The sequence below is a fragment of the Oryctolagus cuniculus genome, chromosome 3 (genome assembly GCF_051225735.1).
Source record: "Oryctolagus cuniculus isolate XC-2025 breed Fujian yellow rabbit chromosome 3, ASM5122573v1, whole genome shotgun sequence".
NCBI lineage: Eukaryota > Metazoa > Chordata > Mammalia > Lagomorpha > Leporidae > Oryctolagus > Oryctolagus cuniculus.
In genome coordinates, this window is record NC_142869.1 from 7422322 (window position 1) to 7445574 (window position 23253).

At 57.4% G+C, this 23253-nt stretch overlaps 1 protein-coding gene and 1 long non-coding RNA gene across 2 annotated transcripts; one reads left to right on the plus strand and one right to left on the minus strand.

Moving 5' to 3' along the window:
- The first annotated feature begins 15580 nt into the window (after nucleotides 1-15580).
- On the plus strand, nucleotides 15581-19902 carry NPPC (natriuretic peptide C). The gene is made up of 3 exons (XM_002712523.6): nucleotides 15581-15840; nucleotides 16254-16564; nucleotides 19403-19902. The coding sequence occupies exons 1-2, from the start codon at nucleotides 15751-15753 to the stop codon at nucleotides 16542-16544; spliced, it is 381 nt and encodes a 126-aa protein (XP_002712569.1). The 5' UTR covers nucleotides 15581-15750; the 3' UTR covers nucleotides 16545-16564; nucleotides 19403-19902.
- Nucleotides 19903-22065, minus strand: LOC149127253 (uncharacterized). Its single transcript, XR_016231373.1, has 2 exons — nucleotides 21540-22065; nucleotides 19903-20559 (listed from the first exon to the last, which is right to left on the minus strand). It is a non-coding gene; the product is annotated as an uncharacterized LOC149127253 (long non-coding RNA).
- Between the last annotated feature and the right edge of the window lie 1188 nt (nucleotides 22066-23253).

Sequence of the window (23253 nt, forward strand, 5' to 3'; positions counted from 1 at the left end):
AAGCACTGGGCCCGTCTTCCACTGCCTTCCCAGGTGCATTAGCAGGGAGCTGGAGCTGAAGGGACCCAAACCGGGACTCTGATGTGAGGTGCTGGTGTCATAGGCAGCGACTTAACCCGCTGCACCACAACACCAGCCCCTAAGAGGATAAGTTGTTCATGTGGACACATTATATGCCCCTGGCATTCTAACTGCAATTAAACATAGGATTTGAATAAAGAAATCCAATATGTTACAAGATTGCTTGGATTTTATTGATGTTTGAATTTTTAAGAAGCCTCTTACAGGACGACTGTAACAGACTGAGGGCCCGTGCTGGCGATGGTCTCGGGAAACTGGAGCCCTTGGCCACTGCTGCCGAGCGTGTATGGTGCGGCCACGTTAGACAGCTGCTCAGTAAGTTAAATAAAAACTTAAACCACAGTGGTTTAAGCTGCTGCCCACAACGCCAGAATCCCATGTGGGTGCTGGTTGGAGTCTCGGCTGCCCTGCTTCCCAAAACAGCTCCTTTCTAACGCACCCGCAAAAGCAGCGGAACATGGTCCAAGTGCTGGAGTCCCTGCATCCACATGGGAGACCTGAACGAAGCGCCAGGCTCCTGGCTTTGACCTGGCGCAGCCCCAGCCATTGCAGCCACTGGGGAGTGAACCAGCAGATAGAAGATCCGTCTCTCCCTCTCTGCATTAACTGTGCCTTTCAAATAAATAAATAAACCTCAAAAAAAAATTACCATGTGACCAGCAGTTCTGCACATGGTATATCCTCAAGAACGTGAAAACACACGTTCACACAGCAGCACTGTTCACAAGAACACAAGACAACCCAAACGTACACGATATGTTGGTCTCCCCATACAAGGGGATATTATTCAGCTATATAAAGAAATGAAGCACTGATAAATGCTACGCCCACAATACATGTTGAAAACATCATGGTTAGTAAAAACAGTCAGAAACATAAGGGCCCGCATTCCGTGGTTCTGTTCCTATGACCTGTCTAGAGCGGGGAGATCTGTAGACACAGAAGGCAGGTTGCCCGTATCCACGCCAGGCCTGGGGGTGGGGGCTGACAGCTGAGGAGGACGGGGCTGCTTTGCAGGGTGAAGAAAGCAGCACAGCTCTGTGGTGACTGATTGGCCTTGAATTCTACGTTTTAAATAGGGGAACTATCCAAAATGCGGTAAAAAAAAAAAAAAAGGCTCCTGCTTTATTTCAAAACTAGTAAAAGGGATCCAGTGTTGTAGCACAATGGGTTAAGCTGTTGCCTACGACATCGGCATCCCGTATTGGAGAGCTGCTTCGAAGCCCAGCTGCTCTGCTTCTGATCCAGCTCCCTGCTAATGCTCCTGAAAAAGCAGCAGCAGATGGCCCAAGGGCTTGGGTCTCTGCCACCCACACGGGAGACCCAGATGGAGCTCCTGGCTTCTGGCTTCAGCCTGGCCCAGTCACGGCTGTTGCAGCACTTGAGGAGTGAACCAACAGATGAAAGATTCTCTCTTTCTTTCTCTCTCTCTCTCTCTCCATCTCTCCATCTCCAGCTCTAGCTCTCTCTTTCTGTGTCACTCTGCCTTTCAAATAAATAAAAATAAATCTTTAAAAAAAGTCAAAAAGCATGTAAGTTAATTTACTACAACCCTCCGCCCATTGTAGTTCTGATTCTTACATGAAACATGACACAAAAATTATTCACTCTGACCTTTAATGTAGGATTTGAAACAAATTATTGAAGCTGCTTCAACAAATTTAGGGAGGGTGATTCTGTTGAGTGAAGTGACTTTATCCTTCCTACAGATGTAAACTTGTCCAAAGCAGTGTCTTCTAAGAAAAATTGGGGGGGCTGGCATTGTGGCGTAGTGGGTTAAGCAGCCACCTGCAGCGCCGTCACCCCATATGGGCACCAGTTCAAGTCCCGGCTGCTCCACTTCCAACCCAGCTCCCTGCTAATGGCCTGGGAAAAGCAGTGGAGATGGCCCAAGTGCTTGGGACCCTGCCACCCACGTGAGAGACCTGGATGAAGCTTCTGGCTCCTGGCTTCAGCCTTATCCAGACCCAGCTGTTGCAGCCATTTTGGGAATGAACTAGTGGATGAAACACCTGTCTCCTGTCTCCCCCTCCCCCCGCCGTGTGTGTGTGTGTGTGTGTCTGTGTCTGTGTCTCTCTCTGTAACTTTGCCGGTGACCCAGCAAGAAGGCCATCACCAGGTCAGCCCTTCTGTCTCCGACTTTGCATCCACTAGAACCATGAGCAGAGCAAAATCCTGTTTATAAGTCACCCAGTCTGCGGTGTTTGCTGGAGCAGCAGCAAATGGACCGAGCCGGCCTCCGCTCTGTCACTTGGCCCGTCAGAGTCCTGTGTTGTGACGAGATGGCAGGTGCACAACAGCATCTAACGTGATGGCTAAAGCCTTCTCCTGTGCCCTGGGCTCCAGGGGCAGGGAGCAGTGAGGATCTGAGCCCCATGTGCTCAGAGAAGAGCCCAGTGCCTTGGGCAAGTCTGGGATTTGGACCCACAGGTTCCTGGCATGAGCTATTTGTGTTAAGAAGAGCGATGCTGAGCTGACAGTCTCAGGCGGAAGAAACGCTGGATTCTACACCCTTTCTTACTAAATTGCTGTGGATAAGCTGGATGCTCACCCGCTTTGACTCCGCGCACAGAAGCTGCGCCATGGAAGAGGGAAAGGCAACAGGCTGCTGTGTTGTGCATTTGCTGCCACCAGCCATCTGAGCTCAGGAAGGCTGATCCGTAAGTACTGCCAGGAAAACATGGCTAAACATCAGTAACTTTCTTTTAAAATCATTCTTTATGCATAAAACATGCCTTTTGAAAAATAAATAATAGTTTTATTGCAATATAATTCTCATACCATGCATTTCACCCACTTGAAGCAGACAATTCAATGGTGTTTGGTATAGTCATAGACCTGTGCAGCCACACCACAGTCAAGGTCAGTGCTTTTCCATTAGTCCAGAAGGAGCCCTCAGAGCAACTGGCAATACTCCTTGTTTCTCCCAACACCTCAGCCCTGAGCAAACACCAATCCTTCTGGACCAAATTTCCATACTGATAACAGACTTGCAGTTGAACAACCAGATAAAATAATGGCAAACATGTAATGACTGAGTCTGAGAGTGCATTTTGTAAATTACTATAGCCCTGGAGGTTTCACTAGGAAATTAAATGCTTTATACTTTATCTGGTTTTTATTTAATGATTGTGGTAGGTGACTGGCAACACCTGCCTCAAGTTTTTCCATGTTAAAAAAGAAAACTGGATCCCTACCTCACACCTTAATAAATTCCAGATGGCTTGGAATAAAAAATGTATACATACAAAACTCAATAAAAGTACTAGGAAAAAAATAAGTGAATGTTTACTTAGTCTTGGGAGGTGAGGGGAGCCTTTCCTAAAAATAACACCAAAATGAGAAGTAATGGATTTGACTGTATAAAAAAATTGAATTTCCATGTGGCCTTCACATATATTTAAAATTTAAAGCAGAACCCAAGAAACAGCATTTCACCCTGTGAGAAGCAAAGGGAGAATATTTCTGATAGACAAATAACTCCTGAAAATCAGCTAGGAAAAAAGAATACTCCAGGGGCTGGCGCTGTGGCGCAGCGGGTCAACGCCCTTGCCTGAGGCGCCTGCATTCCAAATGGGCGCCGGTTCTAGTCCCAGCTGCTCCTCTTCCGATCCAGCTCTCTGCTATGGCCTGGGAGAGCAGTAGACGAAGGCCCAAGTCCTTAGGACCCTGCACCCACGTGGGAGACCTGGAGGAAGCTCCTGGCTCCTGGCTTAGAATCGGCACAGCTCCAGCCATTGGGGCCATCTGGGGAGTGAACCAGCAGATGGAAGACCTCTCTCTCTGGCTCTGCTTCTCTCTGTAACTCTTTCATATAAATAAAATACATCTTTTTTTTTAAAAAAAAAAAAAAAAAAGAACACTCCAGTGGAAAAATGGATGAAGGATATAAAGAGATTAGAGACTGAGGTGTTTCCAATGGCCAGTAACCTCTGGGAGGATGTTCAGCCTCACCAGTCACCAAAAACAGATTTAAAAGAAGAGAAGACCCGACACGCGTGGCCTGGGCGCTTGGCCTGCTCGCACCTTGGCCCATTCGGGAGAACTGGGGCTGCACACCTGCTCCACTGACTCCAGCTTCCTGCTAACGCAGACCCCAGCAGGCAGCAGCAATGGCTCAAGGAGCTGGGTTCCTGCCGCCCACGTGAGAGACATGGACGGCCCAGCCCTGGCCAGGGTGGGCATCTGGGGAGTGAACCAACAGAGGGCCCACTCTCAGCCTCCATCTCTCTCCCTCCCCCCACCCTGCCCCATCTCAAATAAATAGCAGTTTTGAAAAGGAATAAAAAAGAAAACCACACAACCCCATTACCACAAAACCCACTGGCCACCCGTCCCAGCAGCAGGTGAAACTGGGAGGTGTGAGGGCAAGGCTTCTCCCCTGCTGGGCGAGGTCCCTCTGTGCAGTTTCCCAGGAGAAACCGTCAGCGCTGGCAGTCCTCATAAACACTCCCGGTGCCCCCAGCCTGGCCTGCGGGAAGGGACCTCGTCTCCCTCCGTCCCAAACACAGGGCAGCGCCAGGGAGGCCAGCGCGACGGTCCCTACGCAGGCGCAGGGCTCACCCGGAGTTACACCTGCGTCCGCGAGGCCGGGGTAACTCTGCGGCCTCTCCGGAGCTGCCGCAGTCCCGTTCGTACCACAACGCCAGGCCCAACGGACCCACCCCTCAACTCCAGAGAGGGCCCCTTCCCCACCACCCTCAGGAAGGCCCTCCTGGTCATGCAAAGAATAAAGCCGCTTACGGCTGACTTGTTTCCGCCATTGACCACCTCAGGGGCTTACGTTGAGGCATAAAGAAGATCTCAGTGGAGTTCAACTCTCATGAGTACTCCAAGTTATATTCTCTGACCACAATGCAATAAAATTAAAAATCCCTAATAAGAGTTTAAGTGAAAAGAAAATGTAACTAAAATTAGTTAAAATATAACTAATTAGTTATAGCATAAATTATAATTTATATTATTATAATTACTATAGTAACTAATTAGTTATAATATAAATTAGTTTAAATGTAACTAATTTAAGTTTTTATTGATTTTATAAAAGTTTATAAAGTAATAATACCATTAATATGGAAAAAACAAGTGTTCAGAAATTTTGTTAAGGTGAAACCAGGGGAAATACCTGGATTTCTATAAAACATATGCAGTAGTTATCAAAAACTTCACGGTGGAGCAGATGTGAGCACGGTTCTTTGCGCTTGATATATCACACATCGAGTGGAAGTAAGCGATGAGAGCAATCATTATCACTACATGCGTGCGGGAACCGGGTCAGGATGGCACGTGGACAGCAGATCTTCACTCTCCATTTCCCGCAGAACATTCCAGACAAGTTAAACTCTCACAGGCACACACACTCACACAAGCAGGGAAGAAAGACCACAACAGAATGCAAGGGTGTGCTCGGCCCCGGCTGAGACGCTGTGTGCAGGACGAGCGTGGGCTTCAGGGCAGACGGGGACCCCACACCTGGAGCCCCTGTGGTGCCGGATCTGTCAAGCGGGAAACTGCCCCGTTCACAAGACTCCAAGCCACACTCTGAGCCTCTGAGAAGGACTAACCCAGGCTGGAGGCTGGTGGGTGGGGCTGGGCCTGGCCAGGAGACAGGGGGCAGTGGGCAGTGGGAGCAGGACATACCAAATCCCTGCCCTCCAGGAACGGAGGAAGGAACCCGTCCAGTTTAGGTACGCACTCGGGCATCACTGGAGGAAAGCGGAGGAGGCGACAGCATGGGAGGGGACCTTGGGTGCTTCAGACAGCTCCTGGGACCTGGAACTGAAAGCTGAGCTTATTTTGCTGTCAAAAGTGCTGACCGTGTGCGAGGGGTCTTCCAAACGTTCCTGGAGAACGCACGTTATGAAAAAACTGCTCACGGGTTTCAGAAATCTCAGCAGCAGAATAAACGGACCACTGAATCCATTTTTAAATTGATAAACCTCTGTATGTAAACATAAAGAAAAGCATTCGAGCGAAAGGAGACCTCATGATAAACACGGAAAATAATCACATCAAAACATTCCGGAATCTGGTTTTAAAAAGTATTAAAAAAAAAAAAAAACAGAGTGCGGGCAACTCAGTGTCCTGGTGAGTACCAGGCACGAGGCAGCACCAGCAGGGAGGGGGCTGGGAAGGCAGAGCAGGTCACCCCGCTGATGAAGATCAACCAAACCACAGGCAGTTGTCATTCAAATCCCCGGGGCCAGCGGAGCCTCTGGCCGAAGGGAGGGGAAGGGAGAGGAAAGAGGAGATGAGAAGGGAGGAGAGGTAGAAAGAGGGAGCGAGAAAGAGAAGAGAAAAACTGTTTTATAGAGGTATCTTCACCTGTGTGAAGATACTAAAACATGACACTAAAACAGCCCAAATCCTAACTGGGAACTGTTATGCAGCAGATCCACGGGAAAGCTTATACCAAACAGGCTGACGCGGACAAGCTGCCCCCAGGATGCTCCGTGCACCTGGGCACAGTGGGACTGAGGCAGGCAGGCCAGCCGTGCTATCTTGGTATGTGTACTTCTGGTATGTGTACTTCTGTTGTTCGTTTGACATCTCTGTTTATCTCGCACTGTAGCATTCTGTAACTATTCCATGCCGCACCCTCTACCCACCCCCCAAAAAAGGGATCGATGTGTAAAAAGCACGTCCTCATTCCGCCCAGATAAGTTTGACATTGTGCGGGTTATCTTGGCGCGGGCTGCTGGGGGCTCAGCCTGGGTTTCCAAGCGACGGAGGAAAGGTGTGTACAGGCAGAGGCCCGGCCACAGGAGCAGCTGCCTGGGCTCCCCGCCTGGCAAGGCCTGGGAGCAGCTAACGGCATGAGCTCATGTGAAAGGCCCACGCCTCCAGGTCCCCGGGAACATTTGCCATTCCTTTCCTGTCACCACCCAGCTCTGCGCCCGTGCCCATGAGCTCATCGCGGCTGGCCAAGGCCTCGGGGTCAGATAACTGCCAGGGCAGCTCCTTTCCCAGCCTCCTGGCCCTGCCCCCGGGAGACACACGCCCGCCTGGATCCCCCTGTGAGTTTCCCTGAGCATCAGAGAATGGTGTGAACTCAGCCTCCATCTTAGAGACGGCTGGCCTCTTAGCCTGCAGACAGCCCAGCCGCTGAGAACAGGCAGCCCCCACCCCAGCTCCAGGCTCTGCCCACGTCCAAGCCGTGGTCTCCCCTCTCAAGGACTGCAGCGACCCTGCGCTCAAGGGCCTCCTCCCGCGTGGGTATCACTCAGAGGAGATGCTGGGGGCAGGAGTGGGGGATGGGAAGCTGTGAAGCCCCCCCCCCCAACTTCCACCTTCAGGGCCCGGGGCTAGCTGTTGTAGAGGACAGTCCTGCAGGGTCATCAGAGCTGCCTCAGTCACCCCATCGCGTGCCCGGGGGGCCCTGCCATGGGCGGATGTCCCTGGTGAACCCCAGGGGCTTTATCCACAAGGACAAGAGAGCACCCTCCATGCTGTGTGTCTGCAGGGGCATCCTTGCCTTGCACCCCAGAACCTCAGCCCAGCTCCCCCTTGCACCCCCTAAGTGACCCTGGCCACGGAGAGGTTTCCTGGCTTCCTGGCGCTAGGGCGCCGCTCTCCCCAGACCTTAAGGCCACCGACAGTTCCAACCAGCCTGGCCTTGTCCCTTCCAGGCCTCCCAGAAATTAATAAGGCAAAAATGGGAAGGAGGACGGTGTGGTTCCAGAGGCACGGCTGTTGACAGATATGACAAAGGCCCCAGCAGTCTGAGGGCCTCTTCCCCAGCAAATGGCCCTGGGTGGCGGCAGCAGAGCTGTGTGCGTGTGCCTGCCAAGCCACACACCACATTCCCACGGGAGCCGCTCGGCGCAGGGTGGAGACAGCTGTTCTCCCAGCAGATGTGGTAGTGGGGAAGCCGCCCGCTCACTCCCAGCCCCGTCCGCCAGGCGCGCTGGACTCCAGCCAGCTCGCCCCTCTAGGCCTGGGCAGCCTGCTGAGCCCAGATCGCAGCGCCCACTGGGGCCTCCATGACCTCATCTGTAAAATGGGGCCACTGGTCGCCTTGCCAGTGCCAGCCTTTTGCTGCCCCAAGCCTTCATTCCTGCGTGCTTACTGAGCCCCCACAGCTTGGCAGGCAGTGGGGAGGGGGCAGCTGGGGCTCCCCAGATGAAGGAGTCCCCAAGAAACTAACGGAGGGAGAGAAGGAAGCCCCTTTCTCCCTGATGACACAGTCAGAGCTCTGGGGCTCCCGGGTGGTCCGTGTTGGACCAGGGGAGCTGCCTGTGGGAACCAGCAGGCACTGTCCAGCGAGAGCCAAATTCGGCCTCAGCGGAAGCCTCCCATCCTGAAGATTCCTGGCCAGCCCGCACCACTTCGGGTCCTGGCCAGGCTCCTCTGCCAGAGACCGGGCCTGACCCAGGGTCACAGGTCCTCCGAGAGCCTCATCCCCCAGCGGGGTCTCTGTAAGGACCCATCTGACCGTACCCTGCAGCCAGAGCAGACGGGGTTACCGGTGCACCATGGGAAGGTGGCATGGGCCCAAGCAGGGTCTAGCAGCTAGAATCCCCTTGAGTGCACAGTTCCTGGGGGTGCAGGAAGCAGCAGGGCCCTAGCCCCCGGCTCCTCAGTCTGACACTGTCCCCTGCAGCTCAGCAGGCAGACCCGGAGCCACTCCCGTGCCCCAGCTCCGCCACCCCCCTCTGGGTGTCCTCTGTCACCTCACTCGCCACGACTTCTCTAAGCTCTGCGAAGCTTAAGAAACGCATTGGAGTCTAATGGGGTAAGAAGGTGCTGAAGTTAGAAATAGCTGCTTGACTTAGTGCTGTGTGTGAGCCTATGTCAGACGCTTTTTTTTTTTTTTTTTTTTTTTTTTTTTTGACAGGCAGAGTGGACAGTGAGAGAGAGAGAGACAGAGAGGAAGGTCTTCCTTTGCCGTTGGTTCACCCTCCAATGGCCGCCGCGGCCAGCACGCTGCAGCCAGCGCACCGCACTGATCCGATGGCAGGAGCCAGGAGCCAGGTGCTTCTCCTGGTCTCCCATGGGGTGCAGGGCCCAAGCACTTGGGCCATCCTCCACTGCACTCCCGGGCCACAGCAGAGGGCTGGCCTGGAAGAGGGGCAACCGGGACAGAATCCGGCGCCCCGACCGGGACTAGAACCCGGTGTGCCGGCGCCGCTAGGCGGAGGATTAGCCTAGTGAGCCGCGGCGCGGCTGTCAGACGCGTTTTATCTAAGTCAACACCTCACCAGCAGGCTGTGAGTGTGGTCAGGGACTATCTCTTTCTGTAGCGGCTGTGTGACATTTTTAATCATCTTCGTAAAGCAATTTAAAGCAGGATTTTTAAAGACAACACAATTGGCCTGAACACTGCTCTGCTGGTTTGTTTTGCTAATTCCATGGGGGAACCACGGGTCCCCCTAATTTTACCTATCTGCAGATGTCCCCTTTGCCTTTGTGTCTGCCACCGAGGGAAGAAGGCCAGGACACCCCCAGGTCCCCAGAGATCCTCACTCGGAGGATGTGGGGGTGGGCAGCGGGCCTCTGGCAGAGGAGCTAGTCCAAGGATGGACTGGAAGTTGGATAAGCCAAGCAGGGGGCACTGAGGGCCAGGCCACCCCGGGCCATCCAGGGCTGTGTATGAGACGCAAAGTCTGGGAGCAAAGTAGAGAGGGAGCGTGTTAAATGGGTATTGGGTGGTCGGCAAGGCTCAGAAGTGACCACTCTCCTCCACCCCAGGTAGGGTCAATCCCCCCTACCAAGGCTCCTGCCCGGTCTGGGGAAGACTTCCATGTGGCCACGGGGGGGCGACACCGCCGAGCACATCTGTGTCAGTGACACCCCTGACGCTGGACAGTGGCTGCCCTGGCCACCCTGCCCTAGGGAGCGTCCTTGCAGTGTGTCCTCCACAGAGCTGGCTTCTACGAGATAAGGGCGCCCACTTTGAAGCCTCGGGGTGGGGCAGTCCGGGTCACACACCCATGTGCAGACAGCAATCCAGCCTGCGAAAGCAAGCACTTGGCATCTCGGCTTCTGAGACACCGGGCAGCTAACAACCCCAGGCACATGCCCACTTCACACACGGACCCCTCCTCTCCTTCCACCATCTCAAATCCACTGTGGGACAGGAAGTCCTGAACCCAACCCCGGCTCGCAGTTGGCTCTCCGCTCTTGCAGGATTTCCCTCAGGCCGGAGAAAGGCCCCTTCTCCTCTTTGCCAACCCCATGCTGGGACAGAGGGGACCTTCCTGGGCAATCCTGGGGGACAGGTTCAGCATGTGATGTTGCCTGTCGGGTGGTGGTGTTCCAGACAAGTCCCAGGTTTTGGGCTGAAAAGGACGTTCCAACCCCCACGGAGCCCAGGCTGCCTAGCATCACACTGGGTCCTGTCTCTCTCTTGTTTTCTGGCCGTTTTCATTTTAGAAACTGACTGCCCTTCAGAGACAAATGACCACTCTCGCACTCATGGGTTACAAATCTGCAGAAAAGCTTCTGGCTTGGAGAATTCAGGACTCTTTCGTGCCGACTGGTGGCCCTGGATCCTGGCAAGGCCACCCCACAATCCCCCTATGAAGGTGCCAAGTGAGGCGGCTTCTGCATGACACTTGGGGTCCCCTCTATGCTCGGGTCGGGGGAAAGCCCCTTCCTTGAAGCCTGCGCCTCCACCAAAGCTGAAACAAGGTCTCCAAGATGAGACAACAGATGCCCTTCTCTGGGCACAGGCCAAGAAGGTGGGCTCACTGCAGGGACCCCCAGCGCAGCAAAGGAGTGGGCTCATGCTTGGCAAAGCGCCCTGTGACCACATTTCACCAGAGCCCGGCCCAGACAGCCCTCGTCCCCAGGGCGCAGCGCCTGGCAGCAGATCCGTCCCCTCCGCAAACATCTGGTGCAGACTCTGTGCTGAGGTTGGGGCACCGAACTGTTTCCCCCACCCCCCGGGAAGGCCCCTCCTCCGCTCACCACTCCCTGTCTCGGGCGAGCGGCCTCAGCCCCTGCCTGGTGACATTTAGATGGGGGCAGTTGCTGCCCCAGGGGGCTGAGCCTATCTGTTGAGGACCTTTCTTTTCTTTCTGACAAGGGTTTAAAAAAAAAAAAAAAAGGAAGGGAGGGATAATCTGTGACGTCATGGGCCTGCGTTGGACAGTGGGGCTGGAGGCCATCTGGAGCAGAGCCCCTGGGAAAGCGGAGGGAGGGCAGCTGCCTCTTCAGGTGGGGCTGTCCCGGGTCAGACGCACGGCACCACGAGCTCACCCCAGCCAGCAAAGGATGGAGGAGGCTTCCTTGGCCCTCAGCTCCCAAGCCAAGGACGGCTGAGGAGGGTGCCACGGCCTTGGCGGGTCCGGGTGCTCACCACCCCAGGCCTGCGGCAGCGTGTGTGGACATGCAGTAACCCTGGAACCCCCTTCTGCCTCGGCTGCTTCCGGCTCCCTCAGCCGGGCCCCCACCTCCTCTCTGCCCCCAAGCAGGAGGCAAGGGCGGCCTTTCCCGATTCCAGGTGGCGAAGCTGAAGGCTCGGCACAGAAACGGCACTTGGCCCGGGTCCTGCCGCTGCTTCCCTGGCCGGCCTCCCCGAGGACAGCCTGCTTGGTGTCCTCTCTGAGAAGTCATGCAGCTGGAAGTGGGCCCTGGGATGAACTAATTGCGGAGGGAACAGATGGGCCCAGCCATCCCCTCCTCCTGTGTGTGCGCCTAAGAATCTGCCCCCACCGCCCAGGGCCAGAAGGGGGCGCTGCTCCGCCAGAGCTTGTCCCCGGCTGTCGGGGAGGGGCTGGGCAACTCTGCCAGAGCCGCCCCTTGCCCAGCCTCCCAGAAGCCTCTGCACACATTTCTCACCCCAGGTATGCTGGCCAGGCCCATTCTTCCATCCCATCTACCCTGCCAGTGGAGGGGGCAGCACCTGTGCCACAGAAGAACTGGCCCCTCCGGGGGTAAAGAAGTATGCGTGAGAACGGGGAGGGACCTGGGGTCCCAGCCACATAACTCTCCAGTGCCTGGGGCTCACCCCCTGTCTTGGCTTTCCCTGTGCCCACCCTGGCTCTTCCCTGCACACCCCGCCCCCAGACACGCCCCCCTGGTCTTTCATCCACAGCAGGACCCCATTCCTGGGAAACTCGCCCTCCCCTCTGTGTCATCGCACTCACTTCTGGACCTGGACAGCCCTCAGGTGTGCCTCTGTCCCATGCCTGCCTCCTCTGGGCACCCCTGCTGGGAGCCCCCCCCCCCCGCCAAGGTCTGGCCACGTGGGGATGTGCCACCCCACTCTGTCTCCCTGGGCTGCCCACTGGGGAGGCCTCTCCTTTGGTTTGCACAGCATCCCTCTGAGCTGGGTCTCTGGTCCAGTCCACAGTTAGCCAGCAGAGAATCACTGTTTTCCATTTAGGCTTCCTCCTCTCTTTCCTTCTCTCCCCGAGTCTCCAAGCTCAGCACAGACCCTTCCTTCTCCAGGAAGCCTGAAGCCTGCCCTGCTAGCACAGGCTGGGGTGGGGGGGAGGACGCCAGCCCACACCGGTGTGCTCAGCCTCCCTGACATTATCCTTTTCAGCCTCTGTCTGTTTGCTGGCAGTTCGTCCCTGCTGGGCTGGGACTCTGCAGCCTGCAAGGATGCTCCGTGGATACTTGGAGAATCCATGTGAGCAGAAGTGACAGACGACAGGATTCCTTACAGAGCTGCCAGGTGCTGGGGCAGGGGCTGTGGCACCACAGGTTAAGCCACCGACTGTAATGTCAGCATTCCATATGAGTCCTGGCTGCTCCACTTCTGATCCAGCTCCCTGTTAATGCACCTGGGAAAGCAGTGGGAGATAATCCAAGTGCTTCGACCCCTGCACCTGTGTGGGAGACTGGGAAGAAGCTCCTGGCTCCTGGCTTCAGTCTGGCCCAGTTCAGGCCATTGTGGCCACTTGGGGAGTGAACCAGTGGGTGGAAGATCTGTCTGTCTCTCCCTCTTTCTCTCTCTCTCTCTCTCTCTCTCTCTCTCTGTAACTCTGCCTCTCAAATACATAAATCCTTAAAAAATTAGGAGGAGGAGGGGGAGAAGTGGCAGCAGCGGTAGCCACAGAGCTCCCGAGGGAAGGCAGGAAAAGGAGCCTGAGCCTCAGACCCAGGCCAGCAGGGACAGTCCCCTCTGGGCTCCCCTGCAAGACCACCTCAGGGAGACTTCCTGGTTGGGAGGCAGGCAGGTTCATGCTGGCTACTGCTGTCTCCAAGGAGTTGCCAGCCTGCTCTGAGACTCCCACCCACCCTAGCTCCCAGGCCCCAGCTCCGGGGTCTCACTCCATGGTGAGCTCTGCCCAAATCTGGTGCACCTCACATGGTCTCAGCTCGGTGGCAGGGGGAGGGGGCTGACAGAAGACACCCCCCCCCACCTTGAGAGAGGGATGTGAAGTCCAGAGCGCTGGCCTCGCCATGCTGGGTGGAGACTGTCATTGCACTAAGTCAGCCTCAAAGCTCAGAGAGAGGGGAGACCTAGGGGTCACCAGCCATCACAGTGTGCAAGGCCACAGAAGAGACAGAGTCAGCTTGTCCACCTTCAGACAGGAGGCAGCCAGGAGCACCCCACTGCCCTTAATATAAGGGGTCCTTTCCCCCTTTACAGCATGCGTTTATTTACTTATTTCAAAAGCAGAGAGACAGAGATCTTCCATCTGCTGGTCCACACCCCAGATGCTGCAATGGCTGGGGCTGAGCCAGGCTGAAGCCAAGAGCCTGGAACCCAATCCAGGAGTCCCATGTGAGTGACAGGGACCAACTGCTTGAGCCATCCATCACCTGCTGCCTCCCAGGGTGCACATTAGGAGGATGATAGAATTGGGAGCCGACCTCAACTCTAACCCAAAGACTCCAATATGGGCTGTGAGCTAAGTTCCAGGAGCTACACCAAACACCTGCCCCATGAGTGGCTTTAGACGATGTGGCTGCCGCCCCTGGGGAGCAGCCGAGGGTCTGACTCCAGAGCCAGTTCTCCAGGTATAAAGAAAGCAAGTCGCACAGCAGTTCTGATGGTCCTTTGTCCTGGAGGCAAGGAGGAGTGGGAACTTCCACCACCTGCCTGGAGACCCCTTCCTCTTCCCACTTCTTGCTCCTCTCCATCTATCCTGAAATAAAAGAGTGTTGTCACTACACGGGCATGGAGAGGCAGTCAGTGGGACTTCCTGGGGGCAGTGTGTCACCAGAACTGATAAAAATGCCCCGTAGATATCTGGATCTTCCTAGACATCAGGAGACTCCAGTGCCCCAAACTCAGACCTAAACCAAGGGACCGAGGGTCTGTGGTTCCCCACTTCCGGTGGGAAGGGGACACTGGGGAGAGGGGCTGACAGAGCAAACAGCAGTGCCATTCAGCTTGGGGTCCAGCCGGAGGGCACCTCCTTCTTGTCTCTAGCTGCTTCCACGCCCACAGCTTTCTCTCCCTAAAAACGCTCGCCTGTGCTCTGTCCCCTGGCAGGGTGGGCTTGGCCACCTGCTCAGCAGCAGCAGGCTCACAGATTCCAGCATCTCAATCAATTTTTGGGTGCCAGGCTCACCACCTCCGGGACCCATAACAGAAAGACTCACTCCCCAGAGCCCGATGGACCAGACATCCAGCCCAAGGAGAGGAGGGGGTGAGCCAGGACAACGGCCACGGCCAAGACCTCTAGGAGCAAAAGCTCACAGGTGACCACTCACTGAAGATCCCTGCCCAGCCTGTGCAGGTGCACAAGCCTGAAGAGGACACCCCAGCCCAGCCCGCGCTCTGCAGATCCTGGCGGGAGTGTAGGCGCAGGCAGGTGCGCAAGCTGCAAACTTCGGCCACCTGCACTCAGAACCTGGCACGCTGTGTGCGGCCCATCCCGGCTGAGGGCCAACCTCAGAGCGGCGGCGGCGGGCACCCGAGGTCCCGGCGCCCTCGCACTGGCATCGCAGCCCTCTTCGCTCCCGTCACGAGCTCCATCCCTCGGGCTGCCCAAAGGCTCACGCTCTCTGCTAGGGAAGACTTGCGCTCCCCCCTGCGGCCTCGCGCAAACTCTGCTCTCGCCCGGACCTCCGTCCGGCCCCCTCCCCCGCATGCCCAACCTGAGTGCACCAGCGCGCTCCGCGCTCCCGCCCTGGCGAGCGGGTGAAAGGTGGGACCGCCACGCCAGTCCGCACCGGCCGGGTGCCGGGGGAAGAAGAGTCTGGCGGCAAAACCCACCGGCGTGGACTTCGCGCAGCGCCAACTTCCTGGCTATGGGACTTTGGGCAAGTGACTTAATTGCTCTGGGCCCGTCTTTGCAACTGCAAAGAGCGGTTCGGATCGCTTCCAGGTGCAGAGCGCCTGGTGAGGACGCGCGGGGGCTCGGCGTGCCAGGGCGCGCGCTCGCTGTCACGGGAGTTCCCTCATGCGCGCTGCTTTGCAGCTCCAAGTGCGGCCGGGAGCTGGCCGGCCAAGCCGCGGGATCCCTCGGGGGTGGGATGAAGCCCCCGCGGCTCCCCCTTCCCGGCCCTCAGCACGGCCGCGTGTGCGGTGCCATTGGCCCGGGCGGCCGGGTGGGCGGGAGGATGACATCAGCTGCAGGTTGGATTATAAAGGCGCGAGCGGAGCCGCGGGCTCAGAGCGCACCCAGCCGGCGCCGCGCAGCACTGGGACCCGCGCTCTCCCGGCAGCCCTGCCAGCCCGCTCTGCACTCGCCTGCCGGTCCGCCCTCCGGCCTCGCGCGCCCTCGGTGCTGCCCGTCTGCGTCCCTCGGCTCCGCCGGCACCATGCACCTCTCCCAGCTGCTGGCCTGCGCCCTGCTGCTCACGCTGCTTTCGCTCCGGCCCTCCGAAGCCAAGCCGGGGGCGGCGCCGAAGGTGGGTGCTGTCGCGGGGGCTCCGGGCCTGTGAGCCGCGCGGGAGGCCAGAGGCCTGGGACGATGAGGCGCGCTGGAGGGAGCAGAGCGGGCGGGCTGCGCCCCGAGATGTGCCGTCGGAAGCTGGGATCGGTGGCCTGCTCCCCCAGCCTCGGAGAACGTCCGTTCACGCGCGGCCTCCCTGCCCCACAAGCCGGCAGGAGGGAGGTCCGGGCGCTCCCCGAGGGAGCGGACGGCCGCGAGCACGCGGCAGGTGGACGCGGGCCGGGCGGGCCGGCGTCGGTGGGAGCGCGCCCAGGGCTTTGCAGGGACTCGCACCGGTGGGCGCGCCGGGCCGGAGCACCCGGGGCCCCACGGGGGCGCCCTGCGCTGCAACCGTGCATCCCTTCACCTGCCCACTCTTTTCTTGGACAGGCTCCACGGAACCCGCCTGGGGAGGAGGTGCCCGAGCCGCAGACTGCAGGCGGCGGGCAGAAGAAGGGCGACAAGGCTCCCGGGGGCGGAGGCGCCAACCTCAAGGGCGACCGATCGCGACTGCTGCGGGACCTGCGTGTGGACACCAAGTCGCGGGCGGCGTGGGCCCGCCTTCTGCACGAGCACCCCAACGCCCGCAAATACAAAGGGACCAACAAGAAGGGCTTGTCCAAGGGCTGCTTTGGCCTCAAACTGGACCGGATCGGCTCCATGAGCGGCCTGGGATGTTAGTGCGGCGACCCCTGGCGGCGGTGAGTACCACCCACCCCGCGCGCCCTGCTCTGGAGCCCCCCAGAGCCAAACCGCAGGCCCGCACGGCCGCGCAGCGATGGCTCGCTCATCCCCGGGCCCTTGGAGGGAGCCAGGTGATGGCCACGTGGGGTGCATATTTGCTGCTGCCACCCCACTTGCTCCCCAGTTTGCAGATGAAGAAAGGGAAGGATGCAGTGGTCAGGAAACTTGGGTAAGGTCAGGAGCGCACAGCCGGGATGGGCACACCTGGCTTCCTGGAGAAGCAGAAACAGGCACGGTGAGGTCCCGCCCACCTCTGAACTGGCAGGTGAGTTAGCAGTGTTGGGAGAGTCAAAAGAGCCCATGTGTGTTGGGAGGACTGAGGAAAGACATACCCACCAGCCAGGCTAAGTCTGCCTGTGCCGCTGTGCCGGTGGCCTCCGGCACTGGGCAGCCAGGACAGCTTGCCAGACCTGTTGTCCCTGCAGGGGGACAGACCTGGGAAAATACCTGCCTCTCGCCCAGCTGGGCGCTCTTGGGCATTCTGCTTCTCCTCTCTAAGCCCAGCTGTGGGCGAACTGGTCTGTCCAGGGTCCTGATGCCGCTGCAGCCGCCAGGCTCCGGGGGCCAACCACGGTGCTTGGGACACCATTTCAGGCAGGCAAAGGAAGAGAATGCAATAGACCTTACATCTTGCCCCAGCCTCAGACTGGACATGTCCCAGATGGAGCCCCTCGAAACCCTGTCCTCCACCCAGATGGTGCTCCAGGTCCCTGTCTCTGCTGTGGCCTCCTCCCCACCAACTTGGAAAGCCTGCGGGCAGCCCTGGCCAGGTGTTACCTGGTGACAGTATCCCTCCACAAAGATCCTCACTGCCTCTCTCTCTCTGCCTCCCTCCAATCCGGCTGCCTGCCAATGCCATGGAATCCCTTGGGACCCTGACATGCAGGTGTGTTAAGAGCAAACTCCTGCTGCTTTCAAGGCTTGTCCCCAGCTGGGCCTCTGCCACTGCCTGTCCTGCACCCAGCCCACGGGGCAGTTACTTTCCACCCAAAAAAAAGAGCCCGGTGGTGTGCACCCGAGCACCTCTCCGTGGATACCTTTTCACCTTTGTACCTGCTCACCTCCCATATTAAATCAGGAGCCACTTAAGGGCCAGATGTCAGCCCAAGGCAACCTAGGACTCACAGTGTCCCCAACAAGGGCTCTTCAACATGTTGTCAATGACCAGAGACATCTGCAGGCCCAAGCTCAGGGCTGTCTGTCCCTCTTGCACCTGCCCCGGGTTTTAACCGGCCCCCTTCCTCTCTGCAGCCAGATTTGACCGGACTCCGACTCCTCAGTTCTGCACTGAACTCTTCCCCTGCCCAGGGAGGGAAATGATGCAAGCCCTTGGGGCCAGCCGCAGGGGCTACCATCATGCTGTCTTTGCTCTCTTGCATTCTGTCTAAACAATGACCAGATGGGGTGAGAGGTCAAGGTCAGGCTTTGGAATCTAAGCAAATGGCAGTTGTCCGTCTGTGGGTCCGTGCCTGGTGTGCCCATCTCACGGGTGCTGTGTTCTCCAGCATGACTGGCTACAGGCCCCGTGGGCGGTGAGAGATGCCGGGGAGCAGGGATCCAGGTGCAAAGTCTCCTCCCCACCTTCGCCCCGGGAGGTTGCCAAGCTCCAAGAAGCTCTGTAGGGCAGAGGAACACCCACACTGACATCCCTAGCCGTCCCCGCCCCACCTGGTACGAGACCAACACATTGTACTTGTGGGTTCCTGGTGGACAGTCCCAGGCCGTGGCCTTGTGTTTGCTTAAAGGAGAAGGACGCACAGCTGTTTCACCTGAATGAACCCGCCTGTGAGCCTGTGGCCACGGCTCCGCTCAGGGCCGACCTTGACTCTCAGCACCACCATAATGACCATGGCTGCTGGTTCCAGGTCTTGATTATAAAGTGCTAATGACTGAGATGGGGTGTGGCCGATACCCGAGTGAAGACTTTGCCCCAGGCACAGGAACATCACAGACACCTGTCATCTGCTTAAACACAGGACGGCTGAGCAGGGGAAAGTTCACGGAGCTGTGCAGGCCTGAGCCCCCTCAGGGTACCCCCCACTCAGAAGGACACGTCCTTGGGGCCCTGGGGCACCCACATGCCCAGTAGCAGGGACTGTGTACAGCCTGGGTCAGGTCACTCTGATAACAACCCGCCCACCTCATGACTGACACTTCCCCAGGGCTGGTGGGAGACACCGTCTCCTGGGACTCTGAAGGGGAACCTGGCCCAGCCCTATTCCGAGGGGACGCCGAGCAGGGACGGAAGTGGCAGTTGCGACCTAGACGTTGCCAATGCATGTGGCCCCTGTGGAGTCCCAGAGCCAGCCCTGGGAGGTGGCTATTGCCCCATTTTATGGATGAAGAAAGCAACACTTGGCCATGGAGGGCATCGGGGGTGGGGTTGTTGAGCGCAGGATCCCTCACTGCCCCGATGGCCCTCATCCCCCTTCCCCGGCCACCCAGACACACGCAGCAGAGGCAGGCACCCGCCTGGAGTGTGTGGAAGCAAAGAGGGGTAGAGGTGGGGAGGAGATTTTCCATCTCCGGCCCTCGCTGGGCGTCTCTGAGCGCCAGCACGAAGCCTGTAGTTAGACGGAGGGGGCGGAGGGAGCCGGGCGGGCATTCTGGTTCCACCTGTGCTGGGACGGCAACGCCAAGGGCACAGCGGGAGGTGAGGGCCTGGCGAGGGCTGCCCTGGACAGGCAGGCCTTGGCCGGGGGCCTGCAGGGCAAAGCCTCGTGCTGCGGCTGCGGGCAAGGGGGGGAAGGTTCTAGAAGCGCCCAACTGAGCATCCCGTGTCTGCTGTGTTTCAGGATTGGGAGCTTGCTCGGCTGTGCTGAGGTCATCCTTGGTCACCGCCTCCAGCAACTGGAAGCACCTCCAACGCAATGTGGCTTTCACATTTCTTTCTTTCTCTTTTTTTTTCTTTTCCTGGTACTGGGAATACACAACACCAGCTGTTTTATTATTATTTGGGGAGGGGGGTATGAATTTATTGTTTAATTTTTTTTGAAAATGAAAAATAAAAAGTTATATATTATATATATTATATACATGAGACACACACCTACACCGGGTTGATGACAAGAGACAGTTTTTAAGAGACTGACAAAACCAGCTGTAAAACATTGCTCTTTGTACATTCATGTCATGCCTAAATGTATTTATGTTGTAAAGCTATTTATATTGTTTATAAAGAGATATTTATAAAAATTTTATTTATGTAACTAAATGAAAGAAGTCAATCATTGTAATGTTTTTGTCCTAACTAGTTGAAAAAAATGTAAAAGAAAAAAAAAAGTCACTCCATGAACACCTTGGAGACTGTCTTTATTTCCTCGTCCCCTTTGTACTCGAGGGCTTAGTCCGAGGCAGGCACAGAGGGGAAGGCAAGACGTTTGCTCCCAGAACGATCTCTCTGCGCCCGCTTCCCCAGAGTGGGTTTATTGTAGCAGAATCCCCTGGGGACCTGTGCGCCCCCTGAGTGGCACAGCGTGAGGCTGGGGGCCGGACTGGCTGGCTACCTCGACTGTGTCCGCAGCGCTTCCCACCCTGCCAGGTCAGGAAACTGTCCGGGCCCTGACAGCGGGGGCGGCCGATGTTATGAATTAAAAGAAAATTGAATCGGGCTGCGTTACGGGTCTCTCCGTGCTACTCCACCTCCTCTCTGCTAGAGGCAGACGCGGCTGAGAATCTGCCCCCGTCTGGGGGAGATTTCCAAGGTTTCCATGCATCTTGCAGAATGGTCACCTTATGAGTCTCAGCAACTCCATGTCTCCTGAGTCTAGACAGGGTTGTTTTACCCTCACGGTGAATGCCAAGGTCAGCCGAGCGCCTGAGGCTGGGGACCTCAGAAGGTGAGGTCGGAGCAGCTTTCGTGGTCCCGTTTCGTGGTGAGTTTTGTGAAGGCGCCACAGTTTCTCTTTTCAGTTGAAGCCTGACAATTACGGTTCCTTGTGCCCTGAGGAGCCTGGAATGTGAATTATGAACATGACTTAGAATTTATGAATACAATTTAGATTAGAATCGCTTTTCCTGAAACCAGCAGGAAACGCTGAAATAATTCCAGGGTAATCGTGCTGCAGCCTTGGTCCGGGGAGACCCTTGTACAGCCTTCCCTGTCGTCTGTCTCCTCGCAGTGGAAAGCAGCGACCCTGGGAGCCCCCAGGGCTGGGGACGTCAGGTGCACAGCGGCCCCCTGCTCAGGGGCACGGCGTCAGCAGACCCTCCCGGCAGAAGAGTTCCAGAGGAAAACTGTCCCTGCGGGGAGGTGGCGGCTAGCACCTGGCCTGTTTTACTGGCATCCACGTCTTGTGACCCTTGTCCCCGAGTGGCCCTCCAGCAGCAGGTTCTCAGGGAGGGGGCAGCCGGCACAGTGACCGCCCCCTGGTGGGGAAGACCAGGCTCCCCAGATGCCCTGGGTCTCCGCGGGTTTCCTGGAGACCAGCTCCCTAGTCCTGCGCACTGTTACCTTCCTCTGTCTCACTCTCCACTGCCGTGGCTCCAAGATCAGCTGTCAGCAAAGGTGAGGGCGTCAGCACCTGGACCTCCGGGAGGCCAGGAGCAGGTGGGGGGACAGGTGCGCAGAGCGAGGGAGGGAGCAGTGGGGCAGCAGGCGGTTACCTGTGGGCTCTGCTGGTGGTGAGGCAGGTGCATGTTCCCGAAGCCCAGAGACAGAAGGGATGGCAAATTCGGGGATCCAAGGAGCCACCCTGGAAGCTGAAGTCTGTCCCCTGTGGGCCGTGCCCGGGCTACTAGAGACTTGCGGGCCCACTGACACGCTCTGTGCTGCTAACAGCTCTCCCCCAGACAACCTGGCAGACAGCACATCTCGTGGCCACACAGAGCAACCAGCGCTGTCGTGGGGGCCCCACCCTCCTGATCGCTCGCCTCCAAAGGCCCCACCCCCAAGCACCAGGAACATGTAAGTGTAGGGATGGAGCATATTACCAACACAGGAACTGCGGGGGTCCCCTTGTCGTTGGAATTCATTGACGGTTCCAAGGAAGCCACTTTAATGAAACGGCTATTTCCAGCAGTGTGGGCGGCTGAAAGGAGAGTTGGAGGTGGGTAGAGGGCCTCCCCAGGAGCTGAGCCATGGGGGTAGAGGGCCTTCCGCAGGGCTGCATCCCCGAGGCAGGGCCGGATGCTGAAGGCATGTCCCAGCTTTTCTCTCCCCTTCACTCCAGCCTCCTGCCGCCTGCTAACCCCAGCAGCAGCCAGGGGGCAGCATGGCACGGCCTGCCAGGGCAGGGCAGCAGTGGGAGGCAAACACATTGCCAGCCCAAGGGGTCCCGGGCGGGGACATGGGGCCTGGCGCCTGCTCTCGCAGAGAGGAGGCCAGCGGCAGGTGTAGAGGCTGAGACCACCTCTCGAGAGACTCTCGCAGGGGACTGCAGGAGACACAGGAGTGCCTGGGTTAGAAGCGTGGTGCAAGGTGGCCAACAGCTCCAGGCTGGCCTGCTGGGTCATGATCCTCCCTCCCTACTCCATGGAGGGCCAATCAACAATGTCCCCTCCATGGACAGACATCTGATGCTCTCCATCCTGTCCAGGTCCAGGCCTTGGGCTAGGCAATCTGTCCAGGGAGGAGGCAGGAGCGGGAAAGCTGCCCAGCAGGGCCCTGTCAGTTCCCTCCATGGCAAATGAGCCAGAGCAGCCCAACACAGCTAGGCTCCCGCGTCCCTGCTCCTGATCTGCAGGACCACGTCCTCCTGTGTCTATGCAGCATGTTCCCTGGTTGGCCGAGACGTCCTTCTAGAGCCTTCCACAGATGTACCTCAGAGCTCTATCCTGGGCATAAGAGAGACCGTCACACCGTTTTTGTGTGGTTTTGTGACTTGCAGTCTGAACTTGGAGAAAGAGGTTGGGGAAATGGCAGCCAACAGGTCGTCCATCTCCAGAGCGTCACCAAGGAGGTCAGAGATCCAGCCAGCCAGCTGCTGCTGCACAGAGCCGGGGGCAGGGAAGTGGCGAGAGCCAGAGGAGCTGCAGTTTGCCGGCACTGCCCTGCAGCCCTGCATGACAAGCAGTGTGGAGCAGGGTCCACAGTGTGACAGCCCCGCTGACCCCTGTGACAACCCCACACGGCAGCCACAGCCGATCCCTGCAGAAGCCCTGGCTGGCCAGCCCATGAGACAGTCCAGTCTGCATCATCCCACTTCCTCTCTGCATGCTGCCCAAACCCTCTTCCATGCGCCACCCAGACTGCTCCCCAGCTTGTGTGCACTGGAAACCCCAAGTTCTGCTGTGTTGCAAACCTAGAAGCAGTGCCAGCCAGCAATATCCAACATGGCTGACGCTTGTGTCCCGGCAATGCAGTTTAGGTCATTATAATGAAATTGCCACGGCTGGCACTCCCACTCCCATCATGCACGTGACACCATGACTCTTCTGAGGTTTCCAAAAAATGGCGCAGAAATGGGTGGTACCCAAGCCCTGCCCCAGACACCACCCTGGGCCTCCAGAGCAGAGCAAAGGGAACTCCAAACCTTGCTGCTAAATCTTGTCTTCCTGTTCACCTTTGCCTTTGTCCCTTCCTTGAATTCTTCCTGGGGGCCACAAGAACCTGGACCAAGCATAGCCAGGGGCCACCCCCGACAACATAAATGGCCAGTGAGCCAGGAGGCTGGAGCAGGAGTTGGAAGACCCGCCCAGACACCGG